General features: G+C 38.0%; 1 protein-coding gene across 3 annotated transcripts in view; it reads right to left on the bottom strand.

Annotated features, from left to right (window-relative positions):
* pikfyve (phosphoinositide kinase, FYVE finger containing) overlaps positions 1–26,679 on the bottom strand; it is a 148,429-nt gene that overhangs the window by 3,219 nt on the left and 118,531 nt on the right. For 2 of the 3 annotated variants that reach the window (XM_087988726.1, XM_087988728.1), the window contains 11 exons: positions 24,830–24,985; positions 20,917–21,037; positions 18,207–18,302; positions 18,025–18,108; positions 17,455–17,546; positions 17,105–17,269; positions 9,562–9,618; positions 7,396–7,572; positions 5,866–5,969; positions 1,669–1,797; positions 882–1,143 (listed from right to left, as the gene is read on the bottom strand). In XM_087988726.1, coding sequence (XP_087844852.1) covers positions 882–1,143; positions 1,669–1,797; positions 5,866–5,969; positions 7,396–7,572; positions 9,562–9,618; positions 17,105–17,269; positions 17,455–17,546; positions 18,025–18,108; positions 18,207–18,302; positions 20,917–21,037; positions 24,830–24,985 — 1,443 coding nt within the window. The remainder of the gene's footprint in view (positions 1–881; positions 1,144–1,668; positions 1,798–5,865; positions 5,970–7,395; positions 7,573–9,561; positions 9,619–17,104; positions 17,270–17,454; positions 17,547–18,024; positions 18,109–18,206; positions 18,303–20,916; positions 21,038–24,829; positions 24,986–26,679) is intronic. The other variant, XM_087988727.1, reaches the window with a different exon arrangement.

Below are 26,679 nucleotides of genomic sequence, written 5' to 3'. Positions count from 1 at the left end.
TGAACCCGGGTCCCTGGCGCTGTGAGGCAGCAGTGCTAACCACTGTGCCACCATGCCACCCACTGTGCTACCGTGCTGCCCACAGTTTATACCCAAGGATTTGAATTAAATGCAGAGGGTGCAACTAAGAAATGCTCAGATGACATTATCTTTCTCACTATTAATCATACATTCAATTTTAATCAAAACTGGGAAATGGAATTGAATCCACAATACATGAGACAATGCATTTGATTAACGATCAGATACTGATGTTGCCAGAACTAGAGAATTTTAGCAGCAAAGGAAGATTGTATGACTGGGGTTGTTTTCTTAGGAATAGAGAAGGCTGAGGGGAGATTTATTTGAGGTGTATAAAATTATGAAGGATTTAAAGAAAGAAGATAAAAAGGATCTTCTTTCCAAAGCAAAGTTGTCAATAATGAGGGCTTTTAAGTGGTGGAAGGTTAGAGAGATTTTGAAAGATAGATTTTCAGGCTAGATGCTGGTCTGGCGCTTGAAAGAATTTCACTGAATAAAAAATTAAATGAGCACAAAGTGCTTTAACCTATAGGCTACAGAACAAGAGCTTAAAACTGGGATTAGGTTGGATAGCTCTGCTTTGTTTAGTACAAACACCATGGCCAAAATGGCTTCCTTTTATACAATATCTTTTCTGACTTTCCACTATGGTTTTGCATCTAATGTTTGAGTTGGAACACAAGTTATAAACTGTTGCTGTGAAAGGCAACTTTCTTTAATGGCAGGAGAAGAGCTGTCAGCCTGCACATATGTTATCACCTTATTTTCCTCTTTCTCCTCTAGTAGTAGTGATAACAATATCTGCACTGTGTTGTGGTAAATAAAATAGAATAAAGACCATAAACCACTAACACACTTACCAATAATTCCAACAACCAATTCATTTGTAACGTCATCTCGGCCCACAAGCAAGGAATAGTCAATTATGAGATGACTGGACAGAAAATACGCATCACTATGAATGGATGCCCGCAGCACAGCTTTACAGTGTGATCGAATATAAAGAGGGTTATCACGTATCATTTTTAATAGGTTTTCATCTAGTAATACAACATCACATGTCTCCTTTCCAGTTTCAGTTTTAACATTTCGATTCCTTAAAGAACCTTTTAAATCAAAAACCTGTAGAGAAGAAAAATAATAAATTTAAGGACTCAAAAAAAGTTTGCATTTAGAAAAGGAAAACAGGGAATCGAAAGAAAATTGTTCAGGTTATTGCTACAATTTTTCTAATTTCACTGGGTCAAAATTCAGAATTCCCTCATGGCACTGTAGATATATGTACATCAAATAGATTGCAGCAAAAAAAGACAGCGCAAGGGCAACTAGGGATGGGCCATAAGTGCTGATCGTGCAAGTGTGACCCACAGCCCATAAATTAAAACTAAACTTTGGCGATCTTTAGAAGTGGTGTGATTTTTTTATTCAACCTCTCAGAATTATGTCGGAACTGATGCACCTTTGATTGTGAACCATTATATTAGATTTCTAAAGAACCAATTCACTGCTTTATGTTGAGTATATAATCTGTTCACAAGAATGGTTTTCATTTCCCAATTTTTTTTAACCATTACCCAAGTTTTATGGAACAACTTTAATTTAGAAACCAAATGTGAATTTAAACTGTTTGCAATTTATACCATGTACCTGAGCCATTTTTCTTCCATAGAAGAGATTCTCCATAACCAAAAGATCAAGTTTCTTTTCTGTATTATTCTGAGAATTCTTGTAGCCTATTCGATATACCCCCAGAATTTTAGCCAATGCTGTCGGTCTCTGTACAATAGTTCAGGGAGGAAGGAAAAAAACATAATTTGAACATCAATCTAAAGTAAGTAATTTGAGACATCAATAGAAGCTCATAAGAAATAGAAGGACCAAACTATATAACCTCCTTCGCCATTTGATGAAATTATAGATGGTTTTCTACATCAATTCCACATTCCCACTTTATTCCCCAAATCGTTTGATTCCCTTACTTCTCAAAAATGTTTTGATCTCTGTCTTGAATACTCACAAATGAACTGCCACAAACCGGTGGCATGGAGAATTCAAAGATTCATCACGATTGCTCTTCATTTCAACCCGAAGCAGACACTTTATTCCAAGACAAATGCCACTTTTAAAGTCTCCAGCCAAGGGAAATAACCTCTTGGCTTTCAAGCCCTCTTAAGTTCTTACTCTTTTGATTGAGATAGTTTCCTTTTAATAAATGCCAAAGACTAAAGCCTGATTTTCCTAAACCTCTCCTCACAGGAAAGCCTCCTCATCCCAGCAATCAGTTGTGAACTTGCATTGAATACTGCCAAGGGAAGCATATTTTTCATTCAGTGAAGACCAGACCCATCAAAATAATTTTAAGAAGATAGCCTAACTTATTTTAAAGACAAGTGTAATGTGCTGTGTTCCAGATGCAATTTGACTGTCAAACTACTCAACATAAGCAAAACACTATAGTTATTTCAATATTATTCAAGACTATAGTTAAAATATAACAAAAGAAAGAAGAACTTTGAATAATAAGTATTACTAATTTATGTTACCACAGACAGCTCTGTGCCTCTTATTCAATCTCTCAAAATAAACCAGGACAAAATACACCTCTTAAAGCCACAGCATTGTCACAGGAGAGACTTCATAGTTTCCAATGTGGTATCAGCAAAATGCTACATAATCACAAAGATTGTTGTACTCTTGTACACCAACCATCTTTAAATAGGGGCAAGCATAGGATTTGCTTTGCCTATATATAAACTTAGTGATAAGGACAAAAGCAAAAAGATAACTCTGCATAATCTCTGATGGTCTCTTGCTATTTTGAAAAAAACGTTTTGCTTTTATAATTTTATCAAAGTGCATTATTTCACATTTCTTTATATTTATCTTGCACACTCATACACATTCCTTTGCAGCCTTTTTGAGTAATCTGGAGTTTGCTTTCCTACTTAGCTTTGTATCATCAGTAAATATGGATACATTAGTCAGTACGTAAAAACAATGACTAAGGACGCTGGAAACCAGATTCTGGATTAGTGGTGCTGGAAAAGCACAGCAGTTCAGGCAGCATCCAAGGAGCAGGAAAATCGACGTTTCAGGCAAAAGCCCTTCATCAGGAATACAGGCAGAGTGCTTGAAGGGTGGAGAGATAAATGAGAGGAGGGTGGTGGTGGGGAGAAAGTAACATAGAGTACAATAGGTGAGTGGGGGAGGGGATGAAGGTGGAAGGTCAGGGAGGAGAGGGTGGAGTGGATAGGTGGAAAAGAAGATAGGCAGATAGGACAAGTCATGGGGACAGTGCTGAGCTGAAAGTTTGGAACTGGGGTGAGGTGGGGGAAGGGGAAATGAGGAAACTGTTGAAGTCCACATTGATGCCCTGGGGTTGAAGTGTTCTGAGGCGGAAGATGAGGCGTTCTTCCCCCAGGCGTCGGATGGTGAGGGAGCGGCGGTGAAGGAGGCCCAGGACCTCCATGTCCTCGGCAGAGTGGGAGGGGGAGTTGAAATGTTGGGCCACAGGGCGGTGTGGTCGATTGGTGCGGGTGTCCCAGAGTTGTTCCCTAAAGTGCTGCTAGGAGGCGTCCAGTCTCCCCAATGTAGAGGAGACCGCATTGGGAGCAACGTATACAATAAATGATATTGGTGGATGTCCAGGTAAAACTTTGATGGATGTGGAAGGCTCCTTTAGGGCCGTGGATACATTTAGTACCCTGATCTAATTAAATGATATAGATTATAAATAGTTGAAATCTAAGCACTAAGTTTTGTAGCATGTACAAGATCGTAAACTCCTTTATTCTGACTCTCTTAAACATTCCTCAATCCAAACTAACTATGATAAAAAACACTTACAATACAAATGATCATTTTGGAATTAGGAAATCTAACACAGAGGCAGATGTGTAGTTTCAGCTCTGTTAAGTATCCCCTGAACAGTAATTTGGAATAGGGAACTGAAGACAGTTTCCAAAAAGGCATCTGCTCCAGTCAAGTATCCAGCAGGAATTTAGGGGATTAGTGAATGGAACATTTAATATTGCTGATCTTAAAACAGATTAGTGACCACTAGGTTTAGCTTTGGTTTGTTTTATGTAATAAATTCATGTTCTTCTGTTAGATAATAGTTGCAGCCGCTAAGGTAATCAGCAACAAAAATAAAATTAAGCTCATGATCAATCAAATGAGGTTTCATTCTGGGATCTGGCATTTTCAGGATTACAACCAATCAACTGGGATTGTAACATTATTACTTTCAAACCTCCCGTAAGCCCTAATCTTGTAAAACAAATCTTTAGCATGGTAGTGTATTGGATGTCTTCTGAAACAATGTCCACAGGTTTTCTTTTCTGTATTCTGCTAGTAGCACACACAAAAACTCGACTGGTTTGTCAAAAACAATTTATCTCTCGAAATCATGCAGATACTATCTACTCATATTATAAATGTTTCCCAATAATGGATTTCTACACTTCCAAGCTCAGGTATACCACTCTAATCCCCTCTCTTCTCTCCCTCCTAACCTGCATTGTGTTATTTGTACCTTCCAACCTTTAGGAATAAGGTCACTTTTGTTTTGGAAATTATGAATTGCAATTTAAAAAAAATCTGGAGCAACAGATAGAAGTACACACCCAGCATTGGATTTTGTATATATTTTACTTACTATCTTTGGTTTAATTGATTTCCCCAATTGTTTTCAGTTCAAAAAGTGCAATGACCTAAGTCCACAATCTCCACTAGGTGGGGCTATTGTTTGGCGAAATTGCATACAAACAATTGGGTTGAGACTGAAGCTTTGAACTAATGGATGATTAATCTAACATTTCTGGGTTCATTGCGAAATTAATCATTTTTGACCATGAATTCTGTCCAAGAACTTGTTAAGCCATGTGCTGATTTGAATCTTGACCTTTGTTTTCGGATGGAGCTGTTCACTACTCTGGCCTGTACTCAAATTGCACAAATGTTTTGTCTCTTCACTCCAGCCAATACCACTCACTTTTGTACCATGATATCACTCCCAGCCTCAACAAAATCTTCCCCTTTTCATCAACATACTATCTATCTTCCTACAATTTTAAAGATATCATATGACTCAAAATTCTCTCTACAGGTGTTGATGGAACTGCTGGGAAGTTTGTGTTTCTTTAGTTGGAAATTAACACTCCTGATCCCTCCTACCAAAGTTAAATTATTTGTCCAAAATTTTTCTGCTTTTATATTCTTGAAGATTAAAACTATAGGTAGTCCACCACGAGAATTGTAACAGTTTCTCACTACGACTCGCCTTCCAGTTTTCCCTCTGCTGGTATGCAAGTGCCTGTATTTACATCTCTCGAACATAATTAAGGTCAGATGCTCCAGTATCTGGAATTGTCCCAATAAAGTAATATTTAATTATTTCTGCATTATGTTGTTTTGAGTTTAGCGCTGAGCATTTCAAAGGGCATTATGCAGTAAAACTGTGCAACTGGCATCCACCAAATGAAAAATTAATGGTTTTGCAAAACTGATATCTTAAAAGTTCAATTTTTATAGCAAGCAATGTAGATCAGAATCTCTTTGATCGGTGTCACTTATATAAAGCACTGATTGACAATCACAATGATTGGGGATTAGCAAAAGATGATAAAATTTAGTATTCCCAATCTAAAATGAGTACAAGAAAAATATCCAAGACTTAATTGTGAGACTCTCAGAGGTTAGCATTCCATTGATGCTCTACCACAGTATAAAGCACGATATTCTGAAGCCGTACTGCAACAAGAAATTGAAGCTTTTAGTAGGAGGAACAGAAAATGGCATAAGAATGGGCAATCTCCATATCTGCCACCTCCAAACCTTAATTACCTTTTGCTGAACAGCAGTTGTAATGTAAGTAAAATAGTGAGGAGCAAAATCCAAGAAAGACTGGACTTCCAATCGAGGCATCTGCTTCAGAATAAAGCGGTCATCTAGAAAAGATTACATTTTAAAAATGACAGAAGTTACATAAAATATATTTGTCAGTACTTGGTAATCAAGACAAAAAACCTCACAACTGACACTTTTTTTTCTAGCAAATGAACAAGATTTCTGAACAAAAACACAAACTCAAACTAACATCTCAACTACATTTTCAGGAAAGTAAGACAGAACAAAAATGCAGTATATAACAATCTCTATTCTCTTATTTTGCTTCAACATAGTTAATGTGACCTTCTATTAGGACACGCTTAAATACGATTGAACTGCAAGGCACTAATATGCCTCCTCTCAATGACGTTACTGGTATGATAAAGATTCATCAACTCCTTTTCTTCAGTATAATTGTTTTTACTTTGAACTAAAGGGGAATTTAAAGTATGTGATAGTAGTGAACAGGGGTGAAAGGTCATATATCTTTCAATTCTAAAATGGTCAACCACCATTTTCAGCACTGTTACACGTCACAAGGAAGTACCAAACTGGAGTACTGCCAGAAGTTTACAATGATTCTTTAAAATCAAGTACACTTCAAAAATAGAAGTTACCAGTAGCTTCAAAACCTTTATAAACCTTTTGAGCACACATTAGAACAGAAGCTCTCAATGAAAGAACACTGGCATCTCAGGCCTCCTTTTGTACGCCATTTCACAAATTAACTTGTTTCTAAGTACACTATGAATATTTTGAATTCCTGTCTCTTTATCCCAACATCTACAATTACATAACTGCACAGGACACAGCCATTTTCCACCAATTCTCAATACATGCAGGTACAATCACTTTGTGATTGTTTGAATCACAAATAAATAAATAAATCACATGGTACCATTCTAGGAACAGAGTCTTGCCCAACATTGTGACAAATATTCATTCTACAATCAAATGGTTACTTATCCTTTTTGCGGCTTGTGTGGACCTTGATATACACAAATTAGTTTCTGTGTTTGCCTACAAATAATGGTAGCTGCTACGCATTAAAACAGCTAAATTAGCATATATTATTTTATCCATCCACAGTATAAGAAAGAAATTAGGGAAATGCAACTTATAATTTTAAAGATTCAATAGAAAACAATGGAAATTTAAACCTGGAAATTTTGTAAAACGTGATGGTCTCAGTTCATAAGTAGTATAGTTTTGACACATACATTATAGATTCCAAGGATCCCAAATTTAAAAGCTTTATACTCTTCCAGTCTCCAGTTTGGTAAACCTGCAATTCTTCAACAATGGAGTTAAATAGAAATTTGCTACTATTTGATATTTACGTTATCTGAAGTGTACTTTTGCGGTATTGACATTGAAACTTTGAACAGTGTATCAGTAACTGACATTTTAATTATTCACACACTATGTTTAAAAAAAGTCTCATTGAATCTTAGTTCATTTCATTGAACCAACAAATTCTTTTACCTTCTGTAGCATAAAAGGCTGCTCCTGATTTGCCTCCTCGGGCTTGCCATGGCACACAGTGAGACAGTGATCGGATGAAGTCCTCCTCATTACTAGCCAAAATCACTTCTCGCATTTTGTGGAAATCTTCAGCATAATAAATTCTACAGTAAAACTTGGCATTGGCATCTGAAAATTCTGTACAAAAGCATTTAAAGAAACATTGTTATAAACAAATAATCATCTTGCTCAGTGGAAATTGCGGTCAGATTTATTCTCTTCCTTTATGGTAAAAGATTAATTCATTCACTCATAACTGTTGCTGAAAGTGCTATCAAGTGGCAATCACACAGCCATTATCTGCTCACTGATGTTCATTTGGATTCTGCCAGGGCCACTTGGCTCCAGACCTCATGAAAGCTTTGGTCCAGATATGTAAACAAGAGCCAAATTCAACAAGGGTGGTCAGAGTGACTGTCCTTGACATCAAGGCAGCAAGTGCCTGTATGGGGCATTCAGAAGCCCTGGCAAAACTAGTCAATGGGAATTGGGGTAAACTGGTTGGAGTCATGCCAAGCACAGATAAAAGATAGTGGCAGTTATTGGAGATCAATCATATTCAGTCCAAGGACATCCCAGCAGGAGTTCCTTAGGGTAGTGTCCAAGGCCCCCAACTATCTTCAAAAATTTAATCAATGACTTCCATTTCTTCAAAAAGTTATAAAGGAATATGTACAATTATCAGCAAACAATGTTCAGTATCGTTCACAACTCCCTAGATATTGAAACAGTGTGTCAATATGCAGCAAGACCTGGAAAATATCAGTGACCGTGTCTAACAAGCATGAACCGAACCATTTTCTCCTGACATGCAATGGTATTACCATTGCTGTATCTTCTACTAACTACCGTTCATGAAATACTGGATTCACTTTATAAATAAGTAACTACAAGGTATGAGGAATTCTGTGGCAATTAATTGCTGAGAGGCTATTCACAATTTGTAAGGCACAAATAACATGTGTTATGAAATATTCTTCACTTGCCTAGATTACTTAGCTCCAACACTCAAGGTCGTTGACACTGAAGCAGCACAGTTGATTGGCAATCCATTCATTATCCTAAACATTCACTCCCAACATACAGTAACACCAGTGTGTACTATATTCACTCCCAACATACAGTAACACCAGTGTGTACTATATTCACTCCCAACATACAGTAACACCAGTGTGTACTATATTCACTCCCAACATACAGTAACACCAGTGTGTACTATATTCACTACCAACATACAGTAACACCAGTGTGTACTATATTCACTACCAACATACAGTAACACCAGTGTGTACTATATTCAAGACGCACTTCAGAGGTTCACCAGCTCCTTCACGAGCACATTCTAATCACATATGCTCCATTTCAAAGGAAAGGGACAGCAGATTCATGGGAACACCACCTGAGTTTTGCCTCCAATCCACACACTATCTTGACTTGTAATCATATTACTGTTCCTTCACTGATATGGGACACAATGCATGTACCTGCAGTAGACAGTGTGCGGCAGGTGAAGGCAGCAGCTCACCACCATCTTCCTCAAGGGCAATTAAAATGAGACACTGGTATAGTGTTATATCACAATATTAGTAATCCCATGGCCCAGGTTAATACTGTGGACTGTGTGTTCGTATCCCACCACAGTAGCCAACGGAACTTAAACTCAATCAATAAAATCTGAAATTACCATTGATTGTAAAACTTCATCTACTTCACTAATGTCCTTGCCCAGTCTGGCCTACCTACGACTCCAGATCCACAGTGACTCTTAACTACCCTCTGAAAATGACCTGGCAAACCACTCAGTTTAACAGCAATAACGAATGGGCAACAAAGACTGGCTAACATTTCATGAAGGAATAAATAAAAATGCTGGAAAGTGATCAGATGCAAGAAGCTCGTTCCATTCTTTCTTTCCCTTGCTTGGAGGCATTCAAGGCAAATACATTCCTTATACTGAAGTCAGCTAAAATTGCTGCTAACTTGAAGCATCTTGATTTGTATCTCTGAGTCATAACCATGCAGTACATGAAAACAGTTAGTCATTAAATATATAAATAAAAAATGAATATGGCACTGAAATAAAGAAATATACTCTACAAAGTTCAAAAGATTGTCAACAACACTTACGAAGTTCTACATGTGGGTTTCCAAGTTGTTTCTTTTGTTTGTCTCCATCACCATCATCTAAAATAAAACAACACTGAACCACTTTGGGAATATGGGCTAATGAACTTTAAACTCTTTTCAGCATATAGCTCAGTATAGTCTGTGTAAACAATAGTTAAAGTTAGTTTTTTTCACTTCACCAAAAATTTATGAGAAGAACATAAGGATATGGATGACATCATCCTGAAATCTCATTTGCAATTACATCACAAATCTGAAATTTGACAAAGCCTTACTTTAACCTTTACTTCCTAATTACAACAGTCATTGGGAGGCACACTTTGGAGACAATATGAAGCTAAAAATATTTTGTTGGTCAGATCAAGCAAACAATCTACTTCTACACATTATCCAAATTAACATAAATAATTCATGTAAGTAAGTGATGTATTAAAAATCTTAAAAACACATTTCTGTGTTTATAAATCTGATTTTGATGACCAGTATCAGCATTTTTGTTACTGCAACAAAAGTAAGTGTGAAATTACATAGCAATGATAATCACAGGTTAACCCATTATAGCTGCAAATCCAAAATCTGTAATTAGCTAACATCGTACCTAAGTTTTTCTTCATTTAATACAAAGCATATTCTATTCAATCCAATGAGAAAATTATACTCACCATAGAACCTTAGATCTGTCTGCCCTATTAAAAATTTATCAACTTTTACTAGAATTATTGCCAACATGCTTAAAAGTTTTAGTGAATTTAGATTTTTTACCCACTGTAAAAATAGTTTAAACATGTACATTACCCTCGAAAAAAGTAAATTCTTCCAAGAAAATTATTTTGAATCAGGCTGGAGCAGATGAATGCATGGCTGAGGAGCTGCTGTATGGGAGAAGGATCCACGTTTTTGGATCATTGGAATCTCTTTTGGGGTAGAAGTGACCTGTACAAGAAGGATGGATTGCACCTAACTTGGAAGGGGACTAATATACTGGCAGGGAAATTTGTTAGAGCTACTTGGAAGGATTTAAATGAGTAAGGTGGCGGGGTAGGACCCAGAGAGATAGTGAGGAAAGAGATCAATCTGAGACTGGTACAGTTGAGAACAGAAGTGAGTCAAACAGTCAGGGCAGCAGGGACAAGGGAGGACTAATAAATTAAACTGCATTTATTTCAATGCAAGGGGCCTAACAGGGAAGGCAGATAAACTCAGGGCATGGTTAGGAACATGGGACTGGGATATCACAGCAATTACGGAAACATGGCTCAGGGATGGGCAGGACTGGCAGTCTAATGTTCCAGGATACAAATGCTACAGGAAGGATAGAAAGGGAGTGGCATTTTTGATAAGGGATAGCATTACAGCTGTGCTGAGGGAGGATATTCCCTGAAATACATCCAGGGAAGATATTTGGGCGGAACTGAGAAATAAGAAAGGGGTGATCGCCTTATTGGGACTGTATTATAGATCCCCTAATAGTCAGAGGGAAATTGAGAAACAAACTTGTAAGAAGATCTGTAAGAATAATAGGGTGGTTATGGTAGGGGATTTTAACTTTCCAAACATAGACTGGGACTGCCATTATGTTAAAGGTTTAGATGGAGAGGAATTTGTTAAGTGCGTACAAGACAATTTTCTGATTCATATGTGGATGTGCCTACTAGAGAAGGTGCAAAACTTGACCTACTCTTGGGAAATAAGGCAGGGCAGGTGACTGAGGTGTCAGTGGGGGAGCACTTTGGGGCCAGCGACCATAATTCTATTAGATTTAAAATAGTGATGGAAAAGGATAGACCAGATCTAAAAGTTGAAGTTCTAAATTGGAGAAAGGCCAATTTTGACGGTATTGGGCAGGAACTTTCAAAAGCTGATTGGGGGCAGATGTTCGCAGGTAAAGGGACGGCTAGAAAATGGGAAGCTTTCAGAAATGAGATAACGAGAATCCAGAGAAAGTATATGCCTGTTAAGGTGAAAGGAAAGGCTGGTAGGTATAGGGAATGCTGGATGACTAAAGAAATTGAGGGTTTGGTAAAGAAAAAGAAGGAAGCATATGTAAGGTATAGACAGGATAGTTCGAGTGAATCCTTAAGAACAGTATAAAGGAAGTAGGAATATACTTAAGAGGGAAATCAGGAGAGCAAAAAGGGGACAAAGATAGCCTCGGCAAATAGAATTAAGGAGAATCCAAAGGGTTTCTACAAATACATTAAGGACAAAAGGGTAACTAGGGAGAGAATAGGGCTCCTCAAAGATCAGCAAGGCAGCCTTTGTGTGGAGCCACAGAAAATGGGGAAGATACTAAGTGAGTATTTTGCATCAGTATTTATTGTGGAAAAGGATATGGAAGATATACTCTGTAGGGAAATAGATGGTGACATCTTGCAAAATATCGATATTACAGAGGAAGACGTTCTGGATGTCTTGAAACTGGCAAAGGTAGATAAATCCCTAGGACCTGATCAGGTATACTTGAGGACTCTGTGGGAAGCTAGGGAAGTGATTGCTGGGCCTCTTGCTGAGATATTCGTATCATTGATAGTCACAGGTGAGGTGCCGAACACTAGAGGTTGGCTAACGTGGTGCCACTGTTTAAGAACGGTGGTAAGGACAAGCCAGGGAACTACAGACCAGTGAGCCTGATCTCGGTGGTGGGCAAGTTATTGGAGGGAATCCTGAGGGAAAGGGTTGTGCATGTATTTGGAAAGGCAAGGACTGGTTAGGGATAGTCAACATGGCTTTGTGAGTGGGAAATCATATCTCACAAACTTGATTGAGTTTTTGAAGAAATAAAGAGGATTGATGAGGGCATAGCGGTAGATGTGATCTATATGGACTTCAGTAAGGCATTCGACAAGGTTCCCCATGGGAGACTGATTAGCAAGGTTAGATCTCATGGAATACAGGGAGAACTAGCCATTTGGATACAGGACTGGCTCAAAGGTAGAAGACAGAGGGTGGTGGGGGAGGGTTGTTTTTCAGACTAGAGGCCTGTGACCAGTGGAGTGCCACAAGGATCGGTGCTGGGTCCTCTACTTTTTGTCATTTACATAAATGATTTGGATGTGAGCATAAGAGATACAGCTAGTAAGTTTGCAGATGACACCAAAATTGGAGGTGTAGTGGACAGCGACGAGGGTTACCTCACATTACAACAGGATCTTGACCAGATGTGCCAATGGGCTGAGAAGCGGCAGATGGAGTTTAATTCACATAAATGCGAGGTGCTGCATTTTGGGAAAGCAAATCTTAGCAGGACTTATACACTTAATGGTAAGGTCCTAGAGAGTGTTGTTGAACAAAGAGACCTTGGAGTGCAGGTTCATAGCTCCTTGAAAGTGGAGTCGCAGGTAGATAGGATAGTGAAGAAGGTGTTTGGTATGCTTTCTTTTATTGGTCAGAGTATTGAGTATAGGAGTTGGGAGGTCATGTTGCAGCTGTACAGGACATCGGTTATGCCACTATTGGAATATTGTGAGCAATTCTGGTCTCCTTCCTATCGGAAAGATGTTGTGAAACTTGAAAGGGTTCAGAGAAGATTTACAAGGATGTTGCCAGGGTTGGAGAATTTGAGCTATAAGGAGAGGCTGAACACACTAGGGCTGTTTTCCCTGGAGCGTTGGAGGCTGAGGGGTGACCTTAGAGGTTTACAAAATTATGCGGGGCATGGATAGGGTAAAGAGGCAAAGTCTTTTCCCTGGGGTGGGTAAGTCCAGAACTAGAGGGCATAGGTTTAGGGTGAGAGGGGAAAGATATAAAAGAGAACTAAGGGGCAACATTTTCACACAGTGAGTGGTACGGGTATGAAATGAGCTGCCAGTGGAAGTAGTGGAGGCTGGTACAATTGCAATATTTAAGAGGCATTTGGATGGGCATATGAATAGGAAGGATTTGGAGGGATATGGGCTGGGTGCTGGCAGTTGGGACTAGATTGGGTTGGGATATCTGGTTGGCATGGACGGGTTGGACCGAAGGGTCTGTTTCCATGCTGTACATTTCTATGACTCTATGAATCTTTTTTGCTGTTCCAGTCTTCATAATTGGGCTCAGTGGCTCAGTGGTTAGCACTGGTGCAGAGACCTGGGTTCAATTCCCGCCTCAGGCGACTGTCCGTGTGGAGTTTGCACATTCTCCCAGTGTCTGCATGAGTTTCTTCCAGGTGCTCCAGTTTCCTCCCACAATCCAAAGACGTGCAGGTTAGGTGAATTGGCCATGCTAAATTCCCCATAGAGTTAGGTGGATTAGTCACAGTGAAATGGGTCTGTGTGGGCTACTCTTCGAAGGATCGGTGTGGACTAGTTTGGCCGAATGACCTGTTACCACATTGTAGATAATCTAATCTAAAACTGGCAAGACTGCTTGGTTTCCTTGTGTGGTGGCAGAAGCCAATTAGTCATGCTGTGCAATATAGCAAGTACTCTGAAGGAATTTGAAGTTTAGAACTTGAAGAAAATGGTTCTAATCTTGATTTACCAACTACATGTTAAATTATTAACTTTACATACACAAACATGCACTTAAGTTCATCATGTTAATAAGGTTGTTTCTTACTTTTGGCTCTGCAGAAAATCATTTACAGTAAAGATGAACACCTTGATTTCTCATTTTGATATCACTGTCATACAAATTCAATGCTTCTGAAATTAGTTTTAATGCTGTTACATCGCCTTGCACAGATACTGTGTCTCTGGACGCCGAGGAAAAGATCTCATTTTATTCATATTTTGCATTGATATTACAGGTTTCAAATCTTAAAGGTTGCAACAATGTGAAAGCTACTTCTTTTACACTGTTGGCCAAAACATGACCAGCAAATTTTCTATAGCAAATCAATTTATGATGTGCACAGGTCCACATGTCTGAGATCTTAATGTTTTGACCATACACGTACATGCACAAATTTATTGCTGTAAACAAATGTAAGTATAAATCTGACCAAAGAAAATTATGAGGGGCATGTGGTGAGGGTATACCAGAAAAATACATTAAACATTTGATAGTGGATAATCAATGGCTACCATTAAAGCAATTATAAAAATCTACAACAGATATACATTCTTCTAAGGCAAAAACAGCTGAAATGAAAGGCGAATCACCATAGTCAAGAAAGAAGCTAAAGATTGTATTATATTAAATGAAGTTGTTTGCAAGAAAGCCAGAAATAATGGTAAACTAAAAGATTGGGAACAGTTTAATGCACAAAAGGAGGACCAAAATACTGATCAGGCAAAGGGGAAGATACGATGAATGCAACTTAGCAAGGCACCTACAGGAGGACCATGTAAAGCTTTTATTGATATATGAAAGGAAAAGATGAGCAAGGATAAATATGGGCTGTTATAGGCAAGGGACAGGAGAATTTATATTGGAGAACAGGGAACAGTGAGAAGAATTAGTTACTTTGCATCTGCCTTGACAGAAGACAGTATAGAATTCCAGAAACATTAGGCGGCCAAGGGACTCACATAGAGCAAGAGACAGCACTTGAAAACTAACTCGATTGAGGATTGATAAATCTCTTTGACCAGATGAGTTTCAGCCCAGTGTATTGAAACAGGATGCAGTGGATACGTTGGTGGTAATTTTATAGATGCTGGAAAAGATTCCTGTTGACTGAAGGTAGTAAATTTAACTCCATTATTGAAGAGGAGAAGCAAGAGAGGACAACTACAGACATGTTAGCTTGATGCCCATAGAAGGGATATTGTTAGAATCTATTATAAAGGATGGGGATAACAGAATATTTAGAAAATAATGGCAAATTGGAAGAATCGACATGGATTTATGAAAGGGAAACAATGTTTGATAAACTTGGCATTTTCTGAGGATGTTACTTGTAGAATAGACAAGATAGACAAAAAGGAACCAGTGGGTGAGTGTATTGGATTTTCATAAGGCTTTTGATAAGGTCTCACACAGGCGGTTAGTAAAATTTAAACACATGAGACTGAGGGAAATATACAAGTATGGATTGACAATTGGTTAACAGACAGGAAGTAGAGAGCAGGAATAAACAGATCACTTTTAGGATGGCAGGCTTACTAGGGAAGTACCTCAAGGGTAACTGCCAGGTTCACAAATGCTCATAGTCGGTGTAAATGATTTAGATGTTGGGGTCAGTTGGAATATTTCTAAATTTTCTGATGACAGCAAATTAGGTGGAACATGAAAATGACGCAAGAGGCTGCACATAATAGATGGAATATAATGTGAAGTTGTTCATTTTGGTAGAGAAAAAAAACACAGGCAGAAGTATGGGTGCCTAAAAGTATTTGGGTTTCCTTACCCACAAGTCACTAAAAGCGAGCATGCAGAAACAGCAAGCAATTAGAAAGGCAAAATTACAAGTTAACATTCTTTTCAAGGGAATTTGTGTAGAGATGTAAAGATGCCTTGTTGCAATTGTACTCAGCCCATTAAGATCTCACCTGGAGTATTGTGTACAATTTTGGACTTTTTATTTATGGAAAAGAATATACTTGCCATAGAAGTAATTCAACGGAAGTTCATCACGTTAATCCTTGGGATGGCAAGGTTTTTTTGAGGAGAAATTGAGAAAATTGGGTCTGTACTCTCCAGTGCTTGAAACAATCAGAGGCTAACACTTAGAAAATTCTTATGGCCATGGCAATATCCTCCAGGAACATAACGGGCAGGCCATTTAAGGTCAAGATGAGGAGCAATTTCTTTACTCAGAGAATGATGGATCTTGGAATTCCATATCCCAGAGGCTGTGGAAGCTTAATCACTGAGCAGGTTGGAGACAAAAAATTATAGGTTTCTGGAGACTAATAGCATTCATGGGTAAGCAAATAGTGAGGGAAACTTGCATTCGGGACATTATCAGCCATAATCTAGAATGGCAGGGCAAGCTCATCGGCTGAATAGCCTATTTCTGTTCCTTTTTAAAGGATCGCAGGAGTAGACTACCTGTTAAAGACCAATTCATGGTCTGTTTGAAAAATGTACTTCAATGGAGGCAAGTCTGTTACACACAGATTTCGGAGGGTTTAGCAGACTTGCCTATCTTTAAACTGACATCAAATACTAAACAAATGGATAAACCAATATAACCCCTTATTAAAGGGTTAATTCATGGGGAAGAATTAATAGCAAAAAGAATCTCAACTCAAAAATTCTGGTAATCAAACATGAGAAAGAATACATGAAATCAAAATGAAGTTTTTTGGGTTGCTAGTAACATTGGTTATTAACTTTACCTGTAAATACAATTTTCTTATAACAGATGATTCCAAAAATAACTTTTAAACCTTTATGCAATCAAATAAATTCTCCAACTGCAGCATTCAGGAAAAAAATCCTTTTACACCCCACAGTAAATACTCAATGATTGGAGCAAAGTGATTCTCATTATGCATAGCTGGGGCACAACAGTCCCACTGGAAAAAGAGTTGCTTCCAGTAATTATTTTAATTTAAAAAAAAACTTTGGAATGAAGTGAGTAGAGGTACCATTAGCAACGTAGAATTTCAAAAGGCACACAAATTTTCGTTCGATAAGGTTTAGTGTGTCAGTGACCAGCGCTTAACTGTACCTTGTAACTCTGCAGCTGGATTCTCTGCCCCTTCTTTCCCTGTTTGAGAGACCTGGTAATAAGCACTATCTGCACCTCGCAAAGTCTCTTTTCTCTGTATGGACAGATCAGGGCTTTTACCCCCTGAACCTCGGAAAAATGACAAAACTCCAGGTGTCTTTCTTGCTAGAAAAGACCAAGAACATTTCTTTTTATAATTTCTAAATGAATTCCTATCCACTTTTGCTAATAACTACAAGCAGCAAGCCAATGGTAGCAATGTAGTTAAAAAAACTGTGGTGCTGCTATGCTGTTTATGTAATAATACACTACAAAGCAAGTATTGTGTCTGCTTTTAAAAGTAAACTTACAAGTCTGCTCAGATTCTGTACTGCGATTTCCTTGACTGCTGTTGCTTTCTGAATGTCTTGCAGGACTATTGGCCTTCGGTCTGTCTGCATTACTGAAATATAGCCAATGCAAGAGAGGCATTACATATAAATATTTCCTTAAAACATATAAAAGTTAAATGCATGGCATTTCTTTTTCTTTTCATATGTAGAAATGTACAGAAACATTGCAGTGTTTTTCAGGAATCAGGAATATTTCAGAAATTTTGTTCAGCTGGTTCTAATGAAGATTGAAACTAGACAGCAAAGGTTTAATAAAGCTTTCAATCAAACTGCATAAGAAAGACATTACAGAGAAAGAATAAAAGATCACTAAACAGTTAAAAATTTGTAATAGCAACCTAAAAGGGGAAGAACTTGACTTGAGCAACACCAAACAAATATTGTGGAAATCCATAGCCATAACAATATTTAATGTAATAAAACATTCTAAAATGCTTCATTAAAAAAAACAAAACCTAAACACAAAATCCTGCTATGATCCATGCTAATTTTCCTTCACTTGCTCCCACTTCACCCCCATCCAATTACTTTGCCTGTTGTACTCCTTCGTCATTCCCAGTCATCATACATTCTCTTCCAAGATCTTCTACAGCATTCTTGTACTCCTTACAACTAGAGAAAACATTAAAATGTTAAAGTCCAGACTTCACATAATGGACATAATAAATGCTAAAAGGAAGAATACTTTTAAGAAAAAACATGTACAGTACCTGAGAGCAAATGCAATGATTGAACTTGGTTCCTTCTCACATACTGTAATTGGCACACGTTCATGGTCCCACATCAGGTAATGCTTGTCAGGATCACTATAAAAGAATTCAAAATTCACAGCACATACCAAAATCATTTAATATGTTACTTATACACATGACCCAGACCACAGACCGAGACAGTCTTTTTCATGTATTTAATATGCTTTAAAACTACAGTGGAATTAATGTTTCATTGTATTAATTTTATTTAAGTGAATGAGCAACAAGCAATATTTCATGTTGAGAGTTTCTATCACTAATTCTTATTGCACTATGCTTTTAAGTAATATTAAACATAAACTGCGCATGTTGAGATACATTAGGCTTGATCATTGCATCAGGGTAATCACTGTTCACAATTGTTTATTTAAAGCATTAGTGAAAAGCACAAACATATTCTGGTTTCACTCAAGTTATTGCAAATTAGGAACACAACATTTAGAAATGAAATTCAAAATGTGATCGACTGGACCGGAAAGGTTACTCTTTAAAACACAAGGTTAAAAAAAGTACATACGAACATACATAACAGGAGCAAGCATAGGCCATTCAGCCCATCAAGCCTCCTCAACCATTCAAGAAAATCATGGGTGATTGGATAATTAACCTTAAATCTGCATTTCCACCTGCCCTGATAACCTTTCAGCCCTTGTTTAACGTGAACCTCTTTACCATAAAGAAAGGATTTTACTTCCATTACTTTTTCAGAGTTTTAAAGATACTCAACCCCATTACCCTCGAGAGAAACAATTTTGTCTAAAACCTGTTCCAAATGGGAGATGCTTGATTTCTTAAACAGTGACCCCTAGTTTTAAATTCATCCATAAGAGGAAACATCCTCTCCACATCTATCCTGTCAAGACCACTTAAGATCATATCTTTTACAATCAAGTTGCCTCTTACTTTTCCAAACTCCAATGGATACAAGCTGACCTGCCCAACCTTTCTTCATAAGGCAAATCCCCATTCCACACATTAGTCTAGTAAACCTTCTCTGAGCTGCTTCCAACACATCCACATCCTTCCTTACAGTATTCAAAACTGGACAATGTTTCAGATGCAGTCTCAGGAGAGCCTGTGCAAATGAAGCATAACCTCCCTACTTTTGTAATCATTGCCCTGGTGGTAAATAATGATATTCATTTACCTTTCCGAATTCTTGCTGCAGCTGTACATTAACCTTGTTCGATTAATGCACTAGGTCATCCAGATCTCTCTGCATCTCAAAGCTTTGCAACCTCCTATCATTTAGATACAGTTCTTCTTGCTAATTTGGACAACTTTACATTTTGCCAACCTACAATCCATTTGCCACATTTTTGCACATTAACTTAACCTATCTACCCAGCTATATTTTTGTAGCGTTCTTGTGTCCTCTTCACAACGTACTTCCCTTTTATTTTGTATTATCCCTTCATCCAAGTCATTTATACTCAGTGTGACCAGTTAAAATCCCAACAGCAATCTTCGTGGCATTCCATCCACTACATCTTGTCAATCAGAGAAGGATACATTTATATCTACTCTCTGCTTCTTATCAGTCAGTCTATCAATGTCAACATGAACTTTCATTTTCCACAAAAAAAATCTTTAATATGGCACCGAATGAAGGTTTTCTGGAAATCTAAATACATCCACTGGTTCCCCTTTACCCACAACTTGGTTTTGCTCCTCAGAAAAATCCAACAGAGTATCATTACTTTTTTTCTTACTATACTCTTTTGAATGGTTTCCTATATCATGGTGCCATGGTTAGTTAGCACATTCACACTGCAGTCCTCACTCTCATCCTAACGGGATGAAAGAATCTCAAACCTCTTTGGAAAAATTGCAAAGGGTGAGCTGCCTGCACTCCTACCCCTGGGTCCTCTTACCTGCCTCTCAGTCACATTCTACTCCCTGAGCTACTATCAAATCAGATGATCCAACCTCAAGAGATATGATCACTTCTTGGTACAAAGAATCCAGGTAACATTTCCCCTCCCTGATTTGTCACAATGTCTGTGGTTCAGTCTCCAGCTCAAACTGAGTTGAAGCTGCTTGAGCTTCAGACACTTGCAGCAGATTTGTTTACTCTGAACCAAATTGGCATCCAGGAACTCCCATATGTTGAAAAACTGTGACACATCACCTATCTTGGCCTCCTTAATATATTCTGATTAATTATATTATTTTATTTAATTTTATAGTTTTTTTGGTATATTTTATTAATGTTACCATCAGTTGCTATAGTACATTGAATTTTAGCAATAAAATAAACCTTAGTCATTTACGAGATACTCACCAAATAACTGTACTAGAAGAACTTTCAATTCCAGAGGCTGAAAATGTTTAAACAAAAACAACAGAACTCCTCTTTTCTTTTCTCTCAGAACTTCCTTAATCACTTAATTTCCATACTCTTCCATAAATCGTATTAAGTTAGCCAGGTTTATATGTTCCTAAGACAAAAGGCCATGCAGACTCACTTAGTGAGGATGTAGTTTCAGCAGGTTCTTAATTGATCTGTTCTTTCACTGGTAGCCTTGTTAAACCCTGCTTAAGGCTGGCAACTGCAGAATTTACACTATAAATTTCAGTGCAATGTGACGTGCAAACTAAAATAGACATTCCCACCCAACAACTGCATTTGGCTTTAAAATGCGTAGGTAGAACAAAAGAAACTTACAATGGGAAAGGAATGGGGTTGTAACTGTTTCCAGGAAGTAGATTCGCAAAAATAGCCTTCATAGTTGACTTTTCTTTTACTTGACTGTCACTGGAGCCCAAAAGGTGTCCATCATATACATCTGCAAGTTCAACATAACCTGTTAAAACCCATTATTTGAGAAGGTTGTCACACAAACAAAGATGTCAAAGTCTCAAATGCATCCCAGTACATTTCCACTTGGACAGCTTTAAGAGAACTCAATATGCAGAATGACTAGAGTGTCAATGCTATTGTTTGCTCTTAAAACAAAACAAATGGCTTTACTTAAAGACAGTATATTATCCAAGACAACAGTAGAGGAAAAAAAAAGTTCTAGCAAAATCACTCGGCCATTGGCAAAGTGCAGAGACTCAATGTGCCAATTTACTGCATTACAACCTTAAAAGTTACAGAATTTCCCTTATTTTATTACACTCCTTTCTCTGGTCTAGAGATTCAGAATGTTCCAACATTAGGCTTTAGTATAAATATAACCAAAGTATAGGTAACAGTTTACTTGACAGCGCATTTGTAATTTACCAATTAAATCCCTCAATTGTAACAGATTCCCATGAACTGCTATTCTGTGTACAGTTAGTGAATATTAATTAAAAGAGTATGTTCTGCCTGTAGTACTCTATTTTGAAAGTAATTAAACCAATTACAAAGATTTTTCCCAACAGGATATTATAAAGGTGGCAGTTAATGTTAGGCTTGATTCCACAGAATATGGGAATATGATACAAAAATAAAACAGTTAAGTCAATATTATTTAAGTATTGCAAGGTTTGTTTTTAAACTTGCATTAACAAAGCCCAAACTGATCAGGTCTCAAGAACTGAAAAGACACCATTTTTACTAAGCACAGAACTAAGCATAATGAAAATTTTATTACTCAAGAAGTAATTTCTGCCAAGGGAGGAAAAAAAAGCCAAAAACCTATTAAAGATAAATACAGTTAGATGGAAAAAGGCCATACCAAAAAGTATTTTTCAGAGCAAAATTAGAAGATAAACAATGGTAAATGAATAAGTTTTCAAACTATGGCATTTACCTATTCACACATAGACTTTTAAAACACTCTTTCATGGCATAAGAGCATCACTGGTTGGATGGTAATTATTTATTGCTTATCTTTAGTTACCCTTGAGAAGATGCCTTCTGGAACTGCTACAGTCCATATGATGCAAATATACTCTGCTTTTAAGAGTTGCAGAGTTTTGGATCAGTGACACTGAGAAATTGCAATATAGTTCAAAATCAGGATGGTGCCTGTAGTGCTGAGGAAAACTTGTAAATGCCCTCCTGCATCTGCTGTCCTGATTCCTCTAGCTGATAGGTGTCAGAGGTTTATAAAGTGCTACTGAACAAGTATGGGTGAGTTGTTGCAATGCACCCTGAAATAACTCCATAGATGCCAGGATCCCGTCACCAAGTCATGGGTTATTTACACACAGAAGTGGAGAGTCCTTGCCACTGATCTGGCTTTCTCAAAGCCAGCTTTCAGTGTGAACAGAACCCCTGATGCTTGTTTTTATATCTGACTGATTGGACTAGATTAATAGTGCCAATCAATCAGGGAATTCATTTTCTACTCACTCCACACCTTATAGATAGTAGATACTGCTGCCATTGTGTATCAATATTGGGGGAAATGAATATTCAAAGTGATGAAGTGGATATAAACCAAATGTTCTGGATGGTGTTGGAGCTGCACTCATTCAAGCTAATGGAAAGTATTCATTACATTCCTGACTTGAAGATAGCAGACTGGCGTTGAGAGTCAGGAAGTGAGTTATTTGTCAACAGTATTTTTATGGCTGGTCCAGTGCAGTTTCTGATCTATGTAAGCTCTAGGATAGCTGGGTGTGTCAGCAACATTAATGCTGAATGTCAAGGGGTAATGATTTAGATTTCATATGGTATCATATTGCTTGACACTTATTTGGTGAGATTACTGATCATTTATTAGTCCATGTCTGGGTGTTAGCCAGTCTTTCTGCATATTAGCACTGACTGCTTCAGGATCTCAATCGCAAATGGCGTTGAACATTGAGGATGTTTGCTGATTGCGCAATTTTGCTGTTATGACAGATCATTGATGAAGCAGCTGAAGATGGTTGGGCCTGGGATGCTACACCAAGGAACTCTTGCAGTGAGTCCTGGAGTTGAGATGACTGACCACCAACAACCAAAATTATCTTACCTGGTGCTAGGTATGACTCCAACCAATGGAGAGGTCGCCCCTATTTTCCATTGACTAGTTTTTGCTCTGGTTCCTTTATGCCATTCTCAAATGCTGCTTCATTGTCAAGGAAGGAGGACACACTAATTTGAGAAATGTCCCACTCACAAGGTCAAAGACCTGCAGGTCTACTAGTACATATCATGCACCAAACACAATGCTGCTTTATAGAGTGGGTAATGGCAATACACTCAGTGAACTGCATAGAAAATGTTGAATAAGATCAACTTCACCAACTGGCAAAATTGTGACATGAATTTACAAAGCTTGAAGATAATAAAGAATATTCATAACCCTAGTGTTATAAGGCTGCTGTGACCACCTGATAAACCCAGGCAAAACACATGGAATATACAAAAATCTACAGCCACAGAATTATCATCTCAATCAAGCAGCACTGAACTGGAGAGAGATATAATTATTTGCATCTCATGTTTTTCTCATATTTGATAACTTCACAAATGGAAGATGAAAGGTTATGCATGTAGACAATGGAGCTAGACTGGGAATAAACAAAGGAATCATATCTCAGTAGCTTGAATTGAGCTACATGAACTGAACACAGAAAGGATGCCAAAACTCTTCCTATTCGCTTGATCACAATCTCAATCTCAGCAAAACAGCTTTGGTCAAAGAGAAATCATCTTACACAAATCTCAGTTGCTTGAGATAACTAGGGTATCTGCAAGCTCCACCACTCTTATGTAAACAGAACAGCTATGCAGTTAGGACTTAGGTTTCACTCTCCTAACTCCAAAATACTCCAAAGACTGCCATCTGCAATTGCCCTTATCTCCTTGCTTATACTAAGTACCACTCCTCCCCAACCTCCCACCTTTTAAGCTTATTAGATTAGATTACTTACACAGTGTGGAAACAGGCCCTTCGGCCCAACAAGTCCACACCGACCCTCCGAAGAGCAACACACCCAGACCCATTCCCCTACATTTACTCCTTCACCTAACACTACGGGCAATTTAGCATGGCCAATTCACCTAACCTGCACATCTTTGGACTGTGGGAGGAAACCGGAGTACCTGGAGGAAACCCACGCAGACGCGGGAGAATGTGCAAACTCCACACAGGCAGTTGCCCGAGGTGGGAATTGAACCCGGGACTCTGGCGCTGTGAGGCAGCAGTGCTAACCACTGTGCCACCCATTGCCAATGTGTTGTGCGGGTTTGTTGTCACACAAGTTTCATTGGTTAATATTCCATGCCGACATTCAAAAAAACCTGTTGAATTGACTTAGTTGTCCAAATAAATGGAAAGTAAGTTTAATTGAAGTCGAATAACAATATGCTAAAAATGGTTTTTAAAAACGATATTTGTTGTGAATGACTAAAGCAAGGTTTAAAAGCAGAAGTGTGACGACCACTCGTGATCTTGTCGTAACACATTGCATTTTGGAAGTTATCAATACTTAACATGGTCAACTTTTATTTTCAGCAATGCAAAACAAAAACAGCAGGAGAGCATCCACCCTCAAGTAACATCTATAGACAGAGAAACAGAGTTAATTATTTAGGGAGACATTAACTCTCTGCCTTTGGAGATGCTATCAGGCCTGTTGAACAATTCCAGCATGTTGTTTTTATTCTTTATTCATGTCACAGATACTGCAAAATCTTTTTATGAACTTCCTACCGTCAGAATTGTTGGTGTCTTGGTCACTGCTAACAGACACTGTGGGAATATTGGGTCCAGAAGACAGTTGTTCGATGCATACCTCTGGGCAGGAGGGTAACTGAGAATTGGCAGTGTTGGTAGAGTTAGCTGCTGTGATAGGCAATGTGCGATCTTCTGCAAGACAGAATTTATTTTCATCACTGGTTTCATAAGTTTAAGATCACAAAAACTGATGCTAAATGTCATTAACTTTTTTATTGCAGCTGCAAATTACTTTTAATAATCATAATTTTTTAAAAATCACCAAAATAAAAGAGTAACGTTTATGCTTATAGATGGTTTATACCTGATAACAGCATATGTTGCATTCAAAAGTATGTATAATTAACATAAAAACTTAACCCTCTTTATATCAATCTTCCCTCTATTACACACAGTGCTTGAGCTGCAATGTTATTTCTACAATATATGGAATAGAATTTTAATTTCTGATTAGATCTGATTGCAAACAAAGTCTTTCAGGCGTGGTAGCGATATAAACATTAAGTTCTGAGGTAAAACAATAAAACACAATCCTCAGAAACATACCCAAACTAGCAGACAATGCAACCAAAAACTATAGCCACATTACCTTACATCAAAGACATATTAAAATTAACTTGCAGACTACTCAGACCCCTTGGCAGTGTGGTAGCCCACAAACCAACCAACACACTTAAACTGCAACTAATGAACTTAAAGGATCAATTAGATATTACTAGCAAAACTGATGTCTTTACAAAATAACATGCAAGAACTGCAAAAAACACTACATCGGACAAACAAGCAGGAAACTTGCCACCAGGATACATGAACACCAACTAACCACTAAAAGACACGACCCACTATCACTAGTTTCCATACATACAGACAAAAGGAGGACACCACTTTGACTGGGACAACACACACATCCGGGGACAGGCGAATCAAAGAAATGCATGAAAATTCTTAGAGGAATGGCATTCTAAACAGAACTCCATCAATAAACACATCGACTTAGATCGAAACTACCTTCCCTTGAAAAAAAGAACCGGAAATGACATCACCCATCTTAAGAATCCAAGGTGGGACATACCACCAGCGCTTCACCAGAGACTCTCACTGATGATGTTACTTAGTCATGGTGACGAAATGTCTGAAAACAAGCCTTCCAGCTCAGCGAGATAACTTGCATATTTATCATCAACTTGAGCTACAAACTTCTCAAAATTGCTAAAATATACATTTGTCAAGTGGCAACTTAGGACAAGTATGTCTATGAAATATTGCAAAGCAAAAGCAAGGCGGTACCTGGAGGGGATATTGAACCTTAGCTACTTGCAGAACAGAACACTGGATGTCAAAGAAAATTAATCACAAAGGGAAGAACCCTTCCCTACTTCCCAGCCAAAACAAATGAAAAAACTGGTAGAGGTTATGAGTGTGCAACATTTCAGAAGAAATATTTTTGACAGACATGTACGAATACCTTTCATTAGTTCAGCTCCAAATATGTTTGCATTTCAATATTCCAAAATAGGTTTCAGGTAATCTTTACTAAATAAGAGCAGGCAAAGAAATTTATTTGAAATTTCTTTATCTTTCTTTGACTTACACTGCTTCCAAAATTGGGAAATTGAAAAAAAAGTGATATAGCTACTAGAACTAAGCTTCGTACAGCTTGAGACCAATGCCTGTAAAGAAGCAACGAAAGAAAATAAAAACCACATATTCCAAAATCCATACAGTTGAACAGCTCCACCATGACAGAGGCTGAGGGAATCTCACACCCTGCTTCACTGTCAGGGGCCTGGAGGTCCTGCTGCGTGGGGGTGGGGTTGGTTGGAGAA

Source organism: Chiloscyllium plagiosum, unplaced genomic scaffold, assembly GCF_037043375.1.
Source record: "Chiloscyllium plagiosum isolate Xiang-an unplaced genomic scaffold, Cpla_swu_hap1 HiC_scaffold_7, whole genome shotgun sequence".
NCBI lineage: Eukaryota > Metazoa > Chordata > Chondrichthyes > Orectolobiformes > Hemiscylliidae > Chiloscyllium > Chiloscyllium plagiosum.
The sequence above is the reverse complement of the archived record's forward strand: the minus strand, read 5'-3'. Positions and strand labels throughout refer to the sequence as shown.